Source organism: Pagrus major, chromosome 11 (genome assembly GCF_040436345.1).
Source record: "Pagrus major chromosome 11, Pma_NU_1.0".
Lineage (NCBI taxonomy): Eukaryota > Metazoa > Chordata > Actinopteri > Spariformes > Sparidae > Pagrus > Pagrus major.
The window spans coordinates 29423363-29440156 of NC_133225.1; the positions used below are offsets into that span (position 1 = coordinate 29423363).

Below are 16794 nucleotides of genomic sequence, written 5' to 3' on the forward strand. Positions count from 1 at the left end.
ATAGAGGGCATTGTGATCTTTTCCCAAAGTTGATGTCTTTCAGGTTATTTCTCTTAGTAAAGCACTTGTGTGTCTCGGCCGTCATTGTCTGCGGGTGATGAGATTATTCCCCTAACAAGGCAGCACATGCAGGCTGATCTGTTACGCATCAGGTCGTCCGATGACTCCAGTGTTGTCGTTTAAGCCCCTGAGTTATTATTAGCTGCCTCAGTACTCCTTTTTAAGGCACATTTTTCAGGAATAAGGCCATTTACAGAACCGAGTGGGATCAAGGGTTAATGTGGGGTTACTTCTTTCCACTTTGGTAAACCCTATTGCTGGTGCGTGGAGTCATCTCTGCACCTAATTAGAGGATATATCAGACATGTGACCAAAAACAGAATCTCCTTGCCGGCTGAGCTGTGGAAACTGTTCTCCTTTTTTTTTCTTTGACTCATGCCCATCTGCACGCCTCCAGTTAGACAGTCAGTCAGATAAATATAAACCTGTCTCCACATTCTGACTATATGGAAATAATAAGAATATTAAGACAAGCTATAAATGATAAGTAGGAACTGGCACAGTCATCTCCTGAAATAAATCCAAAATTGATCAAGAAGTTTGAAAAAATGTGAATTTAATGCCCATTTATGAAAACTAGGTCATTTCATTCTGCATATTAGAAACAATTTAGTGACACTTCCTATCATTTGTACACTGTTTTTTAACTTACATAGACTTTCAGTTAACACATACAGAATTTCAAACAACTCCAAACTCTGCACAATCGTCTAAAGTGCTGACACATACCAACAGCCTTCTTTCTCGCCTACATACATATACTGTTTCCCACTCACATTACTTTTCTCATACGGTGTTTGTCCTGCTTTATTCTCATTTCACCAACACATCATCTTCGCCTCTCACCTCCCACACAGTGTGAAATAACTTCTCAATTCAGCCAAATAGAAAGAAGAAAACAAATACTGAGGATTAGAAAAGCAGCGTTGATAATGTCTGGATGACCTTGTTTCTCAGCTAAATGTACCAAAGACTCCTGGATTTGTGCTTTAGACTCAGGTAGGCGTCAGAGTGCAGGAATCTGGGGCAAGAGTCTCTTTCCATGAGCAGGTAAACGTGTTTCTGGGCCTCGTCGAAGCAGGAGAGGCTCGGATTCTCCAAAGACTCCTTAATCTGCTCTCTAATATGGTGGTCGACATTGATCTGGAGGAAGAGAAAACACATCGTAAATTCTTTGGAGTACAGCAGAATTCACACCAGATATATTATTCACATGATCACTCATTGTTTTGATTTGGCATCTGATAATGCTTATATTAAAGGTACAGTGTGTAATATGTAGTGGCATTTAGCAGAACAGACTTGGCAGAAATGGAATATAATATTTGTAAGTATGTTAAGTAAGTAAGTAAGTATGTTTTATTTACTGTATAATCACCGGAAAATAAGAGTCGTTGTGTTCTCATGTCTACATAGGGAGCGGGCGAGAGGTCGCCATGTTGCACCGCCACGTTTCTACAGTAGCCCAGAACGGACAAACCTGGCACTAGTGAGGGCCTTTTCGCGTTTCGCTTGGCTGCCAGAAATGACCGGGTTGGAAGAAGAAGAAGAAGAAGAAAAGCGAGTGGCTGCTGTTTCCTGCTCAACAATCTGTATTGTGAGAAGTTTGAAACCACAATCTGATAAAGGATGGATGATCATACTTATTTTGTACAAGAAAAATCACAGGAGTGTGAATCATTGTTGAAGAAACAAAAACTTCAAGACGCTAAACGAGCTCGGAACAAGCGACAAACAATAACAAACACCGGATCTGCCTTTCCCAGATGGAAATCTGTGATGAGAGAGAAATGTTTGCAGACTGAAGTGTCCTGCTTTCTGCTGGACAGGTTAGAGTAACGTTAAAGATTACAACCGACCGTAATGTATATTTCCCCCTGCTGCTAATGGTACAAAACTTAGATAAGGTACATGTTTATTAGCAGGACATTAGTTTCACTGAAAAAGAAATGCCGCCATGTATAACGCTAAATATTAGCACCCGTAGCCTCAGTTTGTGCCTCAGAGAGCGTCACATTAGCAAGATTTATTCAGATATATTCCTGGTCTGTTGCAGTGAGACAACACATGGAGCGATAACTAACTAAGATATTTAGGGCTGTGAGTGTGACAGAGACAGTCAAAGTAATGACTTAGTGTGACAGAGAAACTGAGGAGAAGTCCGCTCGTCACCACATTAATAAATTCTGTGAATTTTTTCACAGTGCTCCATCATTTCTTTGCCGCTAAATACTCGATATATTACACACTGTACCTTTAAGGTACTCCTTTTCATAAAGTTCCCAGCTAGTTGAGTGCTAGTTGCTTCGGTATAGCTACACGTTTCCAGTAAAAACAGACAGCCAGGGTTATAACGTTATATATTTGTTAAATACTTATTCCTGATATTGATTGGCAACCCAATCACCAGAATAAAAGTTATCCAGGCACCTTTCTGCACGACCACAATTAAAACTGTTTTTATGTCGATTTCCTGTGAAAAATAGTCGGTTTGAGTCGCCACAAACATGGCTGGAAAGATCCGCAGCTCTCATTATAAAACATTGAGTTTTGTCGCCACAAAACACAGGTTTAATGTGTACTTCAAAATATCCAGCGGTGTGACTCAAACTCTAGTCCTCCGTTTGGCAGCCTTGTTGGTTTGTAATATGGTACACTTGGACATTACTGTGGCTTGCAGAAGCAGTAACTGCTAACATAATATCCTGGTGACCGGGCTGTGATTGGTGTTTTCAGTAGCCTAAAGCTATTTCTGTGTGTTTCAATCCATGTGTCTCCACCATAGTCAGTGGATGGGACATTTGCAGCTAGCTAAACACACACAGGCCCTGTGTGTGTGTTTTTTTCAATGAACTTAGAATAATTTACAAAATATACCTGGAACCATTTAACTAAATAGCAAATATTTCATACACCGGAAAGAAAACTTGACAGCACGACTCAGAGGATGCATGTTCACCTTCACCTTCACCTACACTGAAATATATACAGTGAAAGTTGCAACATGTAGTCATCCATATTGCTTCATCCGCTTTGTGAATCTTTTACTCATTCTTCTTACTGATTTGTGGCGTCATACTATATCAAACTTTAGCCTGTTCGGTAAATCAATTCAGAAAAATGTAGTGTATATTTGGGTTTATGTTTATCATACTAACAGTGCCAAAGGGCAAAGAATAACAGAGTTTATTTCCACTTTCTGCTACTTTCAGCTGTTCATCCAGCTCTGTCTCTGTCCACCACGAACCATCCACACTGACAAACTGACCTCTCTGCAGGCCGTAGGCTGGATGAACTCCTGGTAGATCTCCTCGGCTTTCCAGCGAATGTCGTCCGGTGCGGCGTTCGACTTGAAGTCTTCACATGCGAGCCAGAACTGGATGTTTTCCTCACTGAACTCAGACCGCAGGAAGGAGCAGAACGCTGCCAAATATTCTGAGGGACAGATTTAAGCGTAATTATTGAAATCTCATCAGAGATGTCATCAGGGTAAATAGTGTACGAACTCAGAAACAAATTTACAGTTTGATTTCCAACAGATCATTTATGTTGTGTTATTTCATGATCTGCAGATAAGCACCACACAGTTTTAAAAAACGGAGCATTTCTTACTTTTATTCCGAAGCAGTTTTTCCAGAGTTGGGTGGTGTTTATGGTCAGTCTGCCAACTGTAACAAAGACAGATCTGAGCATTGATTTTCACTCTAATGAACCACAGGAAGATTTATCTATCTATAATAGTGCAACATACACTACCTGAGTTTTGAAGAAGGTGTCTCATCGTTTATTTTTTTGACCATGAGGCACTCGATGTCCTTCTTATGCCTCTTTCGATTGAGAACAATATCAATTCTGCAAAACAGATACAATGTAACTTTATTTACACTTTGTTTTAACTCAATCATTACCCTGTATCATTTGTCTGTCTGGCTTACCTTCTAGGCCGCTTCATATTTGGCATGAAATCCCTTATTTCATAGAACCGAATCTTTGAAAACGAAAGTTTTGGCATTTTAACATCCCTGGTTCTGTCCTGGAAGGATTTACAGTAGTCTGTTGCTGTGTCTGTAAACGGTACTGTTGCGTCCTGTTCTCGCCCCTAACGTGGCAGGAAAGGTGTGACGCCCAGGGCCTGCTGGTACAGGTATCTGAATGCCATTTGGATAAACATGCAGGCGGCTGCTGTTGAGACTCAGTTACTGTTGTCACTGACTCACAGCTGTAAAATTCCAGTGTGATCGGATTTCTCGGTTACTGTGATGTGCATATGGAGTTTGCAGACACTCTGACTGGAGGGGAGAACTGAATGATTCAAGGCGCCCAGAGGTGAAGAGAAGCCTGACAGCACACTGTTAATTAAGGTTTGGCAGTATGATGATGAAAATGATGATACCATGAGACAGAGGGCATTTGTCTAATGAAAGAGTTTTCCCTTTAATATGTCAGGTTGTATTAGGTATGATACAAATTATGGCATCAAAGTGAAGAAGTTCCTTAATTACTCAAAAACAGACATTAATCTCTATTTTGTAATGAAGTGTCTATAGAATTTAAAATTAAAAAGAGCACACAAAATCAAAACAATAAAGAACAATACAAAAGGGAAAATGAAGCAGGTTAAAGTTACCATGTGAGAAAAAATGTTGTCTGCTAAAGGTTAGTGTCTGTCAAGAACAAGTCAGGTGATATCCTATATTTTTCTTCTTGTCAGCAAATTCCATGAAAAGCAAAGTAAATCAACAGTGAGTATATCCTACTAACATGATTTGCATGTAAAGCCAAAGCCTGATACATATTTCCCCCCCTGCTGTATCTCCATTATCGTCCAAAAACATATTTACTCTTGTTTGGATGTTTGCTAAATAAAGCTTTAGTGCCAGACTGTTTTACTAAATGGTTTTGCCTTCTTGAAAATAAAAGTAAATATTTGTGTCCTGTCTTCAGAGGTTTATTTGGAACAAATGGGCTGAAACACACTGTTGGTTTTGGTCTTTTTGTGGAATTGTTCACAAATATTTAGATTTCTAGGTCTTATCTCTTTAAGCAGCCTTTCACGAACTCAGGTTTCAAACCCATGCAACAGATCTCAGACCCATTTTGCCAATTAGCAGAGTGAATGCTAGATCTGTAAAGTGAATTTACTAATTGAAATAGAAGAAACGAGACTCCTCAGCTTATCCATAGTGTGGATTAGGCAGCAAAATGTTTTTTATTCATAATTGTTTGACAGCAGAGGAGTCAGTAATCTACAAAACCCATTTCTAGAAAAAAATGATCAAAACTTAGCCTTGATTAAAAAAACTATTCCCATGGTAAATCAGAAGTATGAGAAAAAAGTAATAATTATGTGATAGAAAGTCAAAATTATTGAATAAAAAGTCATAATTTTGAATTTTTATCTGAAAAGCATGACTTTACTTTAAGCTCTTATGACCTACAATGGAAATATTTTTCTTCATCAAGCTTTTTTCATCTTGTTTTTTGTTTTTTATGTATTTATTTGTTTACATTTAACTGGTGGAAATGGGCTTCCATAGTAATGTGTGTTTTGTTTGTATTAGTTAAGTGTGAACATAACAAATGTCAGAAATTCTGAGTAGACACCAAATTTCTTTTTTGTGTCTCAAGCTGAAAAAGCTTTGAATCCCTGTCTGAACGGATGCTGCAAGGAGAGAGTCAGCACGAATGGCAGTGATGGTATCTTATTTCCCAGAGTTTGTTTGTTAGAAGCCTAACAGTTCTTTGACTAAACATTATATGTGATCCTCAATGTGATTAAATACTTTAATACTGGATGAGAGTAGAGGAACTGTCGAGGAACAGGGACCCAATAAAAGACTTGGACTGATCCAGTTGCAGAAAATATTCTGAAGATCAAAAAGAAGGTTCAAGTGTTGCACAACATTTACAAGGTCAAGTTTAAGTTTAAAACTGAAAAAGACCGACTCATAAACGACTTAAACGACTTAAAATGTCTAAAAGTAAACCTGCACACAGAAATTGAAACATGCAGTGAGTCATAGACAACAGAGACAGGAAGTCAGCTGGGAAGTTTCTATGTGTACTGAAACCAACAAGTGAACCAGCCAGTTCTCAGAACAACTCCTACATTGACACTGTCCTCTATTAATGTATCAAATGTGTGTGAATGTGTGTGTAAGATGCTCGTATGCATGAAATCATACACGCTTTCCCTCGACCTCAGTTATGAATGAAAATCAGCATCTTGTGACATGACATTGTAACAGGAATTTTACAACATGCAAAGCCGGTGCATGGGTGGGGGTGCTGATGTGGTGGTTTTCAGGATTCCCTCAGGGGTCTCACTATTCTGTAAAATGGTACGTTTGTGGTTTGATGAATGCTGAAGTGGGTTTGTTTTAAACTTTCCACAGATGAGCTCAGACACACGTGTGTAGTTGTGGAGTGGACTCCTCAGCGGGCGACGCCCTTCATATTGCATGCTTGGTTGAGCGGTACTTTCATCAGGACCATGAGAAAGTTCAGAGAATGCAAAAACACTGCTGGTAACTCAGCCTTCACAGTGGCAGCAGAGGGAAGTGGCAGTGTTCTTTTACATTTACATAATGTTACACCCAGTGGTGATCAAGAATCTGATCGGATGCATTCAGCAAATCTTGAGCTTCAATTAAAGTTATTAAAAAAGGAAAGAGAGTTATGACAACCTCCACTGTCCACCACCTTGTATAGAAATCACTCAGTCATGCTGGACATCCACAGAGCGAGGCCACCAATCACAGCCGATCAATGCAACACTTGTCAAAATGCAGGGTAGGGCACTTCCACTTCACTGACACTCTACAGTTTAGCCTTATCAGTCCTTTGGCACTTGAATCAAAGATGCCATTATTGTCTCTAATCACACTGTGGGATTGTTTCCTGTTGAATGCTGGTTGGCACAGTCAGAAAATAGTTGATGACTACCACTGGTAGCAGAGAGAACAACAAGTATCACTTGACAGAACAAAGCGCTTCTTGCAATATTTCTTCACATGACACTCATGTGAACTTTCTGTTGACGTTGCGAATGACATCATTTAGGGGTGACGTTCAATTGGAAAACAAGCTACACAGTAAACAGTTCACGATGATATTCAGAGCAAAAACAAAGTAAAATTGGCATTTATGAAACAGCTTTTGGTATTTTATTTAAAGATTTCTCCTTTATGTCAGTTTTCATAACTCTGGTGATATCCAGAAGTCTATAATTGTTAACATTACAAAGATCATAACTACCATTTTAATGATGGTAGATTCTTAAATAATGAAACCTTATTACATTACAACATTACAACATTTTACATTTTATTTTATGTGGATAAATCATTTAAAAAAACACATCTACAAAGCTTGTAGAATGGTGCAAAATAAAAGTATCTCTTTTCTTTAAAAACATTATTACGATTGTGAATTAAAGGTGCAATATGTAGTTTTGGGAAATAATATCTTAACAGAAGAGAAAGATCTTCTGAACAAACTAAATAAAAAAGTTCTCTTCATTTTCATGACTAAATAAACAAACTGACCTTAAAGGACAACACAATTCTGTTTTACTTTGTTCGAAACTAGAAAGGTGGCAGGGTCCGCCAAATATAAACAGTGTTTTGGGGACCTTATTTTCCTCTGAGAACAGCTCGTTTTTTCAGGTATGGAAAAAATAAATATTTCTGAGTTTGTTTTAATACCTCATTAATATTGTAAATATAAAATTCTAGTTTGAATTTCTAAATACTGTTGTTGGATCCAAAATGATGTTTTCGTTTATCTCTATGTAAGAATTCTGAAAGTTGGTTCCAGCTGCTAGCAAGGTTTGTGAGTCAATAGCATAATGCTGTTCGTATTACATGAATCGACCTATTTTTGGGTGTTTTTGGAACAAATGTGCCAGTCGCTGAGTTAGTATGCGCCAAGCATATTGTACCAAAGTCCTTATAGGCTGTACACCCCTAACGTTAACTAACTAGCATTAGCAACATTAATGTTAGTTAGTGTTTGCAACATTTGCATTAGCTAGCTGGCTTTAGCAAAGATAATGTTCACTAGCTAGCGTTAGTAACATTAACATTTGCTGGCTAGCGTTAGCAACGTCAGCTAGTGCAACAAACTGGCAACCACTTGAGGGGCAGATGATCTGAACAATAGCAGTGTTGTAACGTGAATGCAATGGAAGAGTCAATGTCACTAACAACTTAACGACATCTTTAACAAGACCATTAGATACTGTATCTGTTTACCAGGTTTACCTGGTTTACCAATGATCTAAAAATACCCGGGAATCTATGCCTTGAATTATGCCTGCATTTGGAGGCAAATTGGAAATTTGAACAGCTATAAAGTTAACACTGTGGCTTTGCCATTGCTACCAAACTCAGTAAATGTATCATGAAAAGAAGAAATGGACCAAGTTTAACATCCCTGAAGTATCGCCTCTGTAGATGAAAACTCAGATCAGTTTTTCTACAAATTGCTGTGTGAGGCAGTCCTGTGTCAGCAAGTTTATAATATTCAAAATTGTTTTTTTCCATATCACATTTTTTTCAGATGGGATGGAAATAGTGCACTGACCTCATTTACCAGCTTCCTTCTGGTCCAGTGCAATTCATAGAAGATCTAGTTACAGTGTGAATGGCACACGCTGTTCTGTGTACCATGAACAAATCAAAAAACATCAGCTCAGTTACAAATGAAGGGAAACATAACACACAAAAAAAGACACAAGTTGATGAACTGATATTAGCTGAACCTTTAACATTCATTTCACATAAGGGCATGAAGACAGCTAATTTTAGCCACATGTGTCCTGATCATGTTTTAGATTTATTTTTCAACATCTGATGAGGCAACATGTGACAATCTTATTCACTACAATTTTATATTTGACAGGGGTTGTCTCGTGAATTAAGTTGTGTCTATTTAGAGTTCATACTCATGTGATGTTGAAGTGGGCTTAGTGAGAGTTCTTCTCATACAGCAAATCTTTCTTTTTCTGCTCTACGTTCTCTAGAAAGTGGGGATGTAGAAAGTAGAGCAGAGTTTTCTGGATAAACAAATGGGATTTAGTATTGCGTATAACCTACAAACTTAACATACAGACTTAACCCAGGGAAGGTGACGTTGGGTGGTGTTAGCTTTAGCAAAAGACAAAAAAACCCTCCCATTATTCAGCACTGTCATGACTGCTTGTCGTCATATTCTCCTCTTCGGATGAAGTCTGTAAAATGTTTGAAAGCTCCACAAGTAGTTAAGTGGACCTTGTGAGGTCCTCATCTACAGAATGGACAGCCCAGAATGGACAAACCAAACACTGGCTCTGGAGAGAGACATTCAAGTTTTTCACATTCTAAGCGGCCGTCGTAGGGGAAGGTGAGGTGAGGGGGCACGATCAGTCAGTTGCAATCTGTAACCTCAGTAGTGTGAACACACCCTGGACCTTTACATGGAGGACAAACACTTTCTCTCTAATTTCACAATGAGAGCAAAGACTGGTAACAAGCCATCAAACAACCAGTTTCATACTTAAAGTCCAGCACTTGTCATCTGTTCCCTCCACCATTTTTGAAAAGTTGCAATATATCTGTTGCGTATAATTTTGTGTTCAGAGCAGAATTCCCCCTGATCGCCCCCCTTTCATCAGGCGACTGTAGAACACCAACTTTTCAACATTTTCAGAGGTGCTATTGTGACATTAGCATTTCATTATAATGGAAAAGTCATGAGATATTTCATCAGACCAGGCCTGGCTGGTTAACAGGAAGTGCTCTTTGTAAGATATTAATGCTTATTACAGCAACGATATACTGAAAGGCATCTGAAGAGCATGGAGAAGTATGGCACTTTCACTTTTGTTTAATTTGTGCCTAGTGTAGTGTTTACCCCCACTACAACCACATATTGAACAAAGACAAGTCACGTTCACATTCTGGCAGCCTTAACGAAGTGTTTTTGTCTACCAAGTCAGGCTCAGTGTATTGTGTGTTTGTATGTGTGTGTTGGTTGACGTGTGTGTTCTGAACTTGCTTGTCTGGACAGTGTGGTTGTATATCTGATGTGACTGACTTATCTTTTATCTTAGCAGGCACGGACACAACTAAAATTGGAGCAGAGGATGGTGTGTGAGTCAGGTGAACTAAGACAAGACCTTCGCTATGTGAGTCACACAAACACGATCTTATCTTCAGGACGAGGCCTTTCAAAAGCCAAATGATGTAGGCAGCGTCGTGTCTGAGGAGGGTTAACGGTGTGAGGAACAACTTGACTGTTGTTACTGAGTCTGTTTTTCTTATGGAACGTTGTTTCCACGAACCAGATGAATACAAATAACCCAGGACATATCTGCTCCCTGGAATAATTAAATGCTTGACATGTCATCATTTTCAGGGTCACGCAGCTGCAGTAAGAGATGGAGGAAGAGCGCTGTTGATCTCGCTGAGGTTTGAGGAGGAATCCTAGTTAACAGTACCTATTGTGTGTCTGTCTGAACTTGTGTGGTCATGCCTGAATCCCTCTAGTGTCTGACATGAGCTTTTTCCATCACGCTGGGCAAAGTCAGACAGCTCATCTATATGAGTGACAAGTGCAAGTGAGTGTGCTGAGGAGGCAAGGACTTCCAGTACTCTTTTCTACATCAAGGCATCACTTTTCCACTAAAATTTACAGAGAGGAATTTTTTTATTCTTCTGTGCTATTACTAATTCTGTACTTTTATTCTAATGTAGCTTCCTCAAACCCTCCTTACAGCAAACAATATGATGAGCTGCGGTGCAGAAAACAAGCGTCTGGTAGGAAAATGCCTGATGAATCATGTGCCAAAGGAAGTCCTTGTTTAGGTTTCTGTTTGTCACAGATGAGAGATCTGATGAGGGATGGCTGCGTTACAGTGTGAAGTATTTTGCTGTCAAATGGTTTGGGTCCACTGAAGCCGTTAAAGTGTGAGGTTACTGCTTCTGAATACACTCTGAGGGACGGTGTTCATGTCAGTGTGATCCGGCTGACAATTCAGCTGCAAAGCACTAAATCATATTGATGAGCAAAAGAATAAAAAATAAATAAAAAGTAATAATAGAATAAAACAAAGTTGCTCCCATACTATGGTATCATACTGTCTGAATCTTCTAGTAGTAGTGTAGTGTCTTGGTGTGATGGTGGCCTGATTCCAGACATTTTATATTTGTTTGTTTTTCCGTTTGTGGTGACTGTTGCGTGACAACATAAAGCAGCCGAGACAAAACCAGACAAAAAGTGCCTCTTAAGCAGGTTATGCAGTTTGACGCAAGAAGTGGAGGATGTATGCAGATCCTAACTCAATTAAGAGTACTAATACCACACTGTAAAAATACATTTTAAAAAACCCTATTGCAAGTAAGTCCTGCTTTGAAAATAGTAAAAGTATAGTATGTATAATCAGGAAAATATACTTCCAAGTATTAAAAGTAAAAGTACCTAATGCAACTAAATGTCTCCTGTGACTGTTCTTCTAACACGTCATGAATTTTATCATGGGTCATCCATTAATGTGTCTTTAAACTTACCAATCTGCCAATCAGCCTATTCACTTGTTTAGGTTTAGTGTTGTGTGTTAAAATAAGTACAGTAATAGGTACAGTAATGTAATTGAAGTTACATACATAGCTGCTTAACATGAAACATAAATGTGTCAAAATCAGCTGTTTCCACAGTCGTCCTATATGGTTCTGTTTCTGATCGACAGCCTGCTGATGGCTGTTGTATAGATGGTTGAACTGGAGCTCATTTTGAACTATTTTGCAACTAATGCTCACTCTTAGTAATCTACTGATGGTGTTGGTTCTCCATCAATTGAATTTTTGGTTTGTAAAAATAGCATCATCAGATAAACGACCATAAGCTCGACTGTGAGAGCAGCTCAAGAGGATCCATATTTACATTTGTAAAGCTGTCTGTGCAGTGTGAAAGCAAAAGTCAGCCGTGAGTTATTTTAACTTGCTAAGTTAGTTAAGTTACATCACGTGCATAACGTAATTGAATTTACATAAGTAATGCAGTTATTTTAAGCCAAACTGTTTTCCTTAACCTCAACCAAGTAGTTTTCTTGCCTAAACCTGTGCCTGTCTGCACAGTCATGTTTTTTTTTTTTTTTTATGAGTCAATGGCAATTATCATTGAGGTGTGAGGATGTGTTGGAGAATAATGAGAAATGCTGTCATATTAACCAGAGCCCTAAGTGACACCCCAACTGTACTTGTTTTGTACAACCATATCAAAAGTATTTAAAAATATAGATATGATGAAAAGTAAAAACAGAAAATCCTCAAATTTGAGAAGAACCGTGACATTTTGACATTTTGACATAATAGGCAATTACTTAATGGATTAATCGACTGATTCTTCTTACTATATCTGTATACTGTTTAATATTTTAAGTAGCTTCATAAAATGTTGTTTTGTACGCAAAAATAGTCATTTGTTAAAAAAAACAAAACACTAGTAACTATACCTGTCATATTATTGTAATAGAGAAATGTAGTGAAGTGTAAAGTGGCATGAAATGGAAAGGCTAAAGTAAAGTATGTATCTCAATTAAGTACAGTACTAAGTACAGAACAATGAATCGATACAATCCACTGGACTAAAGTGAGCAGACATTTAAGAGCTGAAACTCATGAACATAGAGTGTATCAGCTGTTCCCTGTCTTCAAAGACGTAATGGTCCGTTCTGAACATGTTTTCACTTCTTTTCTCCAAAGTGACTCTCTTGGCACGTTGCCCCTCAGATTTGTCATCCATTGTTGCGACTGCAGAGAAGCACCGCTGTCCCCGCCGTCTGACAGGGTGGGGAATCAGTGTCGCAAGTGTTTCACCAGAAGCCTGTGTGGAAGTGAAACAGCTTTCGGTAGCTGAGGGACGTGAGGCTGGGGCAGATTCAGGGGAAGTCAGACTGACAGGTTCCTATTATGTTGTACACTGTCCTCAGACAGAAGTCCCTGACTCGAGCGTCACACTTAAAGTCCAGAACTGTCTGACTGATCTGTTTGTCAGCAGGAATCTTTATCACACTATCAAAAACAGGAAAATGCGGTCAGAGCAGTGTGTTAAATGATGATGCTGATTCTACCATCAAGAAACCCCCTGGAAAAAAAACAACTTCTTACTCCTTCTTACTTTTGAACAACTAATTACAATTCTGCATAATTTGCTCAATAATTAGGCCGTAATTACAACAATTACTGTGCCTGTTAATAAGATGTAGATTCAAAGATGCCAACGTTTCAAACCAAATACAAAAGTGCAATGTTAAGCCTAAAGAACATGGTTCCCTATAGCAGCGTCATTTTAAACTTTAAGACTAAACATCTGTTACTGAACCTCTTGTACAGTCATGCTGTTTTTCAAATGAGGCTGTTACAGTGCCTTTAATAAGACCAGGCATTTGTCTCCATCTAGTGGTCATGTGTACACACTGCTTTATAAAGATTATGCACAGTAAAGAGTGATTGAGGTTCAGTGTGAGGCGATCCTGAATGACTGACCTGATACTGATACAACTGAGCACCCCTCGTCTGACTCTCCCCTATAGTGGCCACTGAAAATGGCCACTATAGGAGCCAGTCTTTGGTTTGTCCATTCTGGGCTTCTGTAGAGACATGGCAGTGCAACATGACACACTCTGCTCCCTCTGTAGATATAAAAGGCTCATTCTAACAAAAACACAATGATTATTAGTTTCAGATGATTATACATTATAATGAAAATATAATTATGAATATTTTATTCCATTTCTGCTCCTTAATCCCACACACTTCCTAATGAGACATTTTGCATTCTTATGTATGTATTTCAGCTCTGCATTGCGTGCATTTTTCTTCCTTGCCTTTTGTCAGTACACTGTTCTGCTTCTTTGCACCTTAAAGGATAAGTTTGCACAAAAAGGAAAGATTCTGTCAGTATCCACTCACCCATGGCAATTAAAAGTTGGGTGATGCTTCGTCGTCCCCAGGACATTTCCAGAGCGTCACAGCAAAACGGTGTTGCAGCACTCCGCACTACGCTCCATGCAGCCTGTCCGGTGAATCCAAGTCTCTGGAAGCCCCGAGATCAAAAACGATTTGAAAAGACGTCGGTGGCACCCTTGACCTTCAGTTGTGAGCCCACTACAGATGCCGCGCGCCAATGCTTTTAGCTAAGCAGTGGATTTGAAATCAGTTTGGGATCTTGGATTACGCCGGACATGCATCAACAGCCCTGTAATGTTCTTGTTTAGTTGTTTTAGTTAGTTCTGTGGAAAGATGCTGCAAAGCTCCAGAAATGTTTTTTAGACCACAGAACTTCACTTTGATTCCCATCTGCATGAGGGTGAGCAGATAATCACTTCAACCTACCCGTCAAAGGAAAATGATTATTTAACACCACCAGCTGTTGATCATTAGAATAACATGAAACCCGCAGCGTGAATGTTTATCAAACTGTGCGCGTATGCATCATTGTGCAAATGTGAAATGGGGGCCAAACCTTAAAAACACAGCTCCATAGCAATACTATTGTCAAAGCAACACAGGGTGCCTTTATTTGACTCATTAATTCCACATGATAAAAAGGTATTCAGTATCTTTTGATTCGACCCTGCTGTGAGAAAGACGTTGAAATCCGATGTGAGAATCAATGTGCAGCTTAACACATTTTTGTTGTGAAGCTTTGACTTAAATAATGAAAACAATGTAAAATATTTATTACAGAATGCTACTGCAACGCCGCAGGGTCTCTAACACACAGCACATTCACAGCACACGGCTGGGAGGAAGCCGGAAGGAAAACACTGTTGGGTCCTCAGATTGTGGAAGGAAGAAACACCCTTTCATCACTCCTCCTCCAAGTATTAAGGCAGTGGAAGTCTGCCACAGGAGGAGTTAATCTTTGGCAGTTTCTGCATGGAGACAGTGTAAAGTTTCCTTCTCCCCAGTCGAGAAGAAAGAACAGTCTGTGGCAGTCAGCAGAGACATGGTCGCCTTATCTCTCACCCACTGAGAACTCTGCCACACTCGTCTCCCCGAGCCCAAAGTCCTGGGGCATTATCTCAGCCTCTGCTGCTCACATTAGGTTGACCTGCTGGGGCTCCGCTGCCTCTGCGCCCTCCCTCACTGCCCTGTGTCCATCCGTCTTTCCTCCCCCCACCCCCTCGCCTTGCTGTGCTTCTTCCTTCAATCACTTGCTGCTTCGTCCCCCTGTCCTTTCCTTTCTTCTCTTCTTTTCTGCCTCTCCTAATACCATCGCCTCCCTCACTCCTCATCTCGTTCCTTCTCTTTAAAACCTTCTTTTTCTCATTACCGCCTCCTTCCTTCCCTTCTTCTGCCCGCTCCTAATACTTGCTTTTATTCGTCCCTTCCCTCCCTCTCTCTGGTTCTCTCTATCCGGCCTCTGCACTCCTTTTTCTAATTACAGATTCCTTATTTCTTTCCATCCCACTTTCTAACCTTCCCCACCGAACCCCTCCTATCCTATCCCATCTCTCCTGAGTATTAAGCCCATGCTGAATTCCAGCAGGGCCAGAAATACAATCAGATAAAGCTGGACGTCCAATCAGACTGGCAGGTGGTGGTTCTCTGCAGAATCGTTGGCACCGGAGGACTACTCTCTGCAGATGCACACGCAAACTCTCAGTGTAAGGTCCAGGAAAGGTTTCATACATGCAAGAAACACGCAAACCCACACAAAGTCAACAAGGTGAGGATGAATGTACGCAGAAGACACATCACAAACATATGCCATAACCTCATGTTTCTGAAGAAACTTTTGTTTGGTCTTTGGCGATAAGACAGCATGATAATTGTTCAAAGTGCACAGTGAAATATGTTGCCAGGAGAAACATTTTTCATTTGTTTTGCCAGAAACATGTTAACATTGTTATATCTCCCCTGAAAGAGAAATTACTGCATGAATATTTTTTTTTCTCCCAATGCACTGGCACAGAATACGTAAAAAGTCTTAATTCCCATATCACCCCTAGCTGTCGGGGAGGGCTTTATGTAAGTTTCACACAATGCCACCGTTTCTCTGAGTTTTTCAAACCAGATATTTTGGCTTTAGCTCAGTCACAATAACATGTTCGCATAGTTTCACTACAATAGTTTCTTTGGTTTTTTGTGCCTTCAGTGGAGCTCGTAGGAAGTGGAAGGAATGAGGACTGGATGATGGTGGTATATGGATTGCTAATCAGTGCTGTCATGGAAACAACAGGTGCTGGATGTCTGTAGAAGTGTCTGCTTAAGAATGATGTCAATACCTCCTTTCAAATTTTTTTTGTCTGTGCTCACCGATGTAAGGCTTTAGTGTTCAACACTAATTTTCTGTTTTAATATGCACATGGAGCTACTGTGACAAAACCAAGACCAGTAGTGCACGGCAGCAAATAAGCGAGGAGGCTGGTTTGACAGGTGCTCGGCAAGTTTTGTGACCTTTTCACTCACAAAACATGTATAAATAGAGCTACATGAGGTTCGTTAGTTAGCTAATTTTCTAATTAGCTAACTCATTTTCTAACTTCCTGTGGCACACAGTGCACACGGTCTGTTGGAAATCTGCTACAAGAGTTGACATTTTTCAATGTTTTTTTAAAAGAAAATCCTGAGAAAAACAGAGGGAGGACTTTCGACACACATCGGAGATAATGGAGGTCAAGCTGGAAATGAGGCGTAAAGTATGAAGCGACAAAGAGGACAAAAGCCACAAAACAAATCCTTTTAA

The 16794-nt window shown here is 39.6% G+C and overlaps 1 protein-coding gene across 1 annotated transcript; it reads right to left on the reverse strand.

Moving 5' to 3' along the window:
- Nucleotides 1–1017: 1017 nt before the first annotated feature.
- Nucleotides 1018–4072, reverse strand: LOC141005183 (regulator of G-protein signaling 21). Its single transcript, XM_073476966.1, has 5 exons — nt 3996–4072; nt 3817–3912; nt 3673–3728; nt 3329–3495; nt 1018–1203 (listed from the first exon to the last, which is right to left on the reverse strand). The coding sequence occupies exons 1-5, from the start codon at nt 4070–4072 to the stop codon at nt 1018–1020; spliced, it is 582 nt and encodes a 193-aa protein (XP_073333067.1).
- Between the last annotated feature and the right edge of the window lie 12722 nt (nt 4073–16794).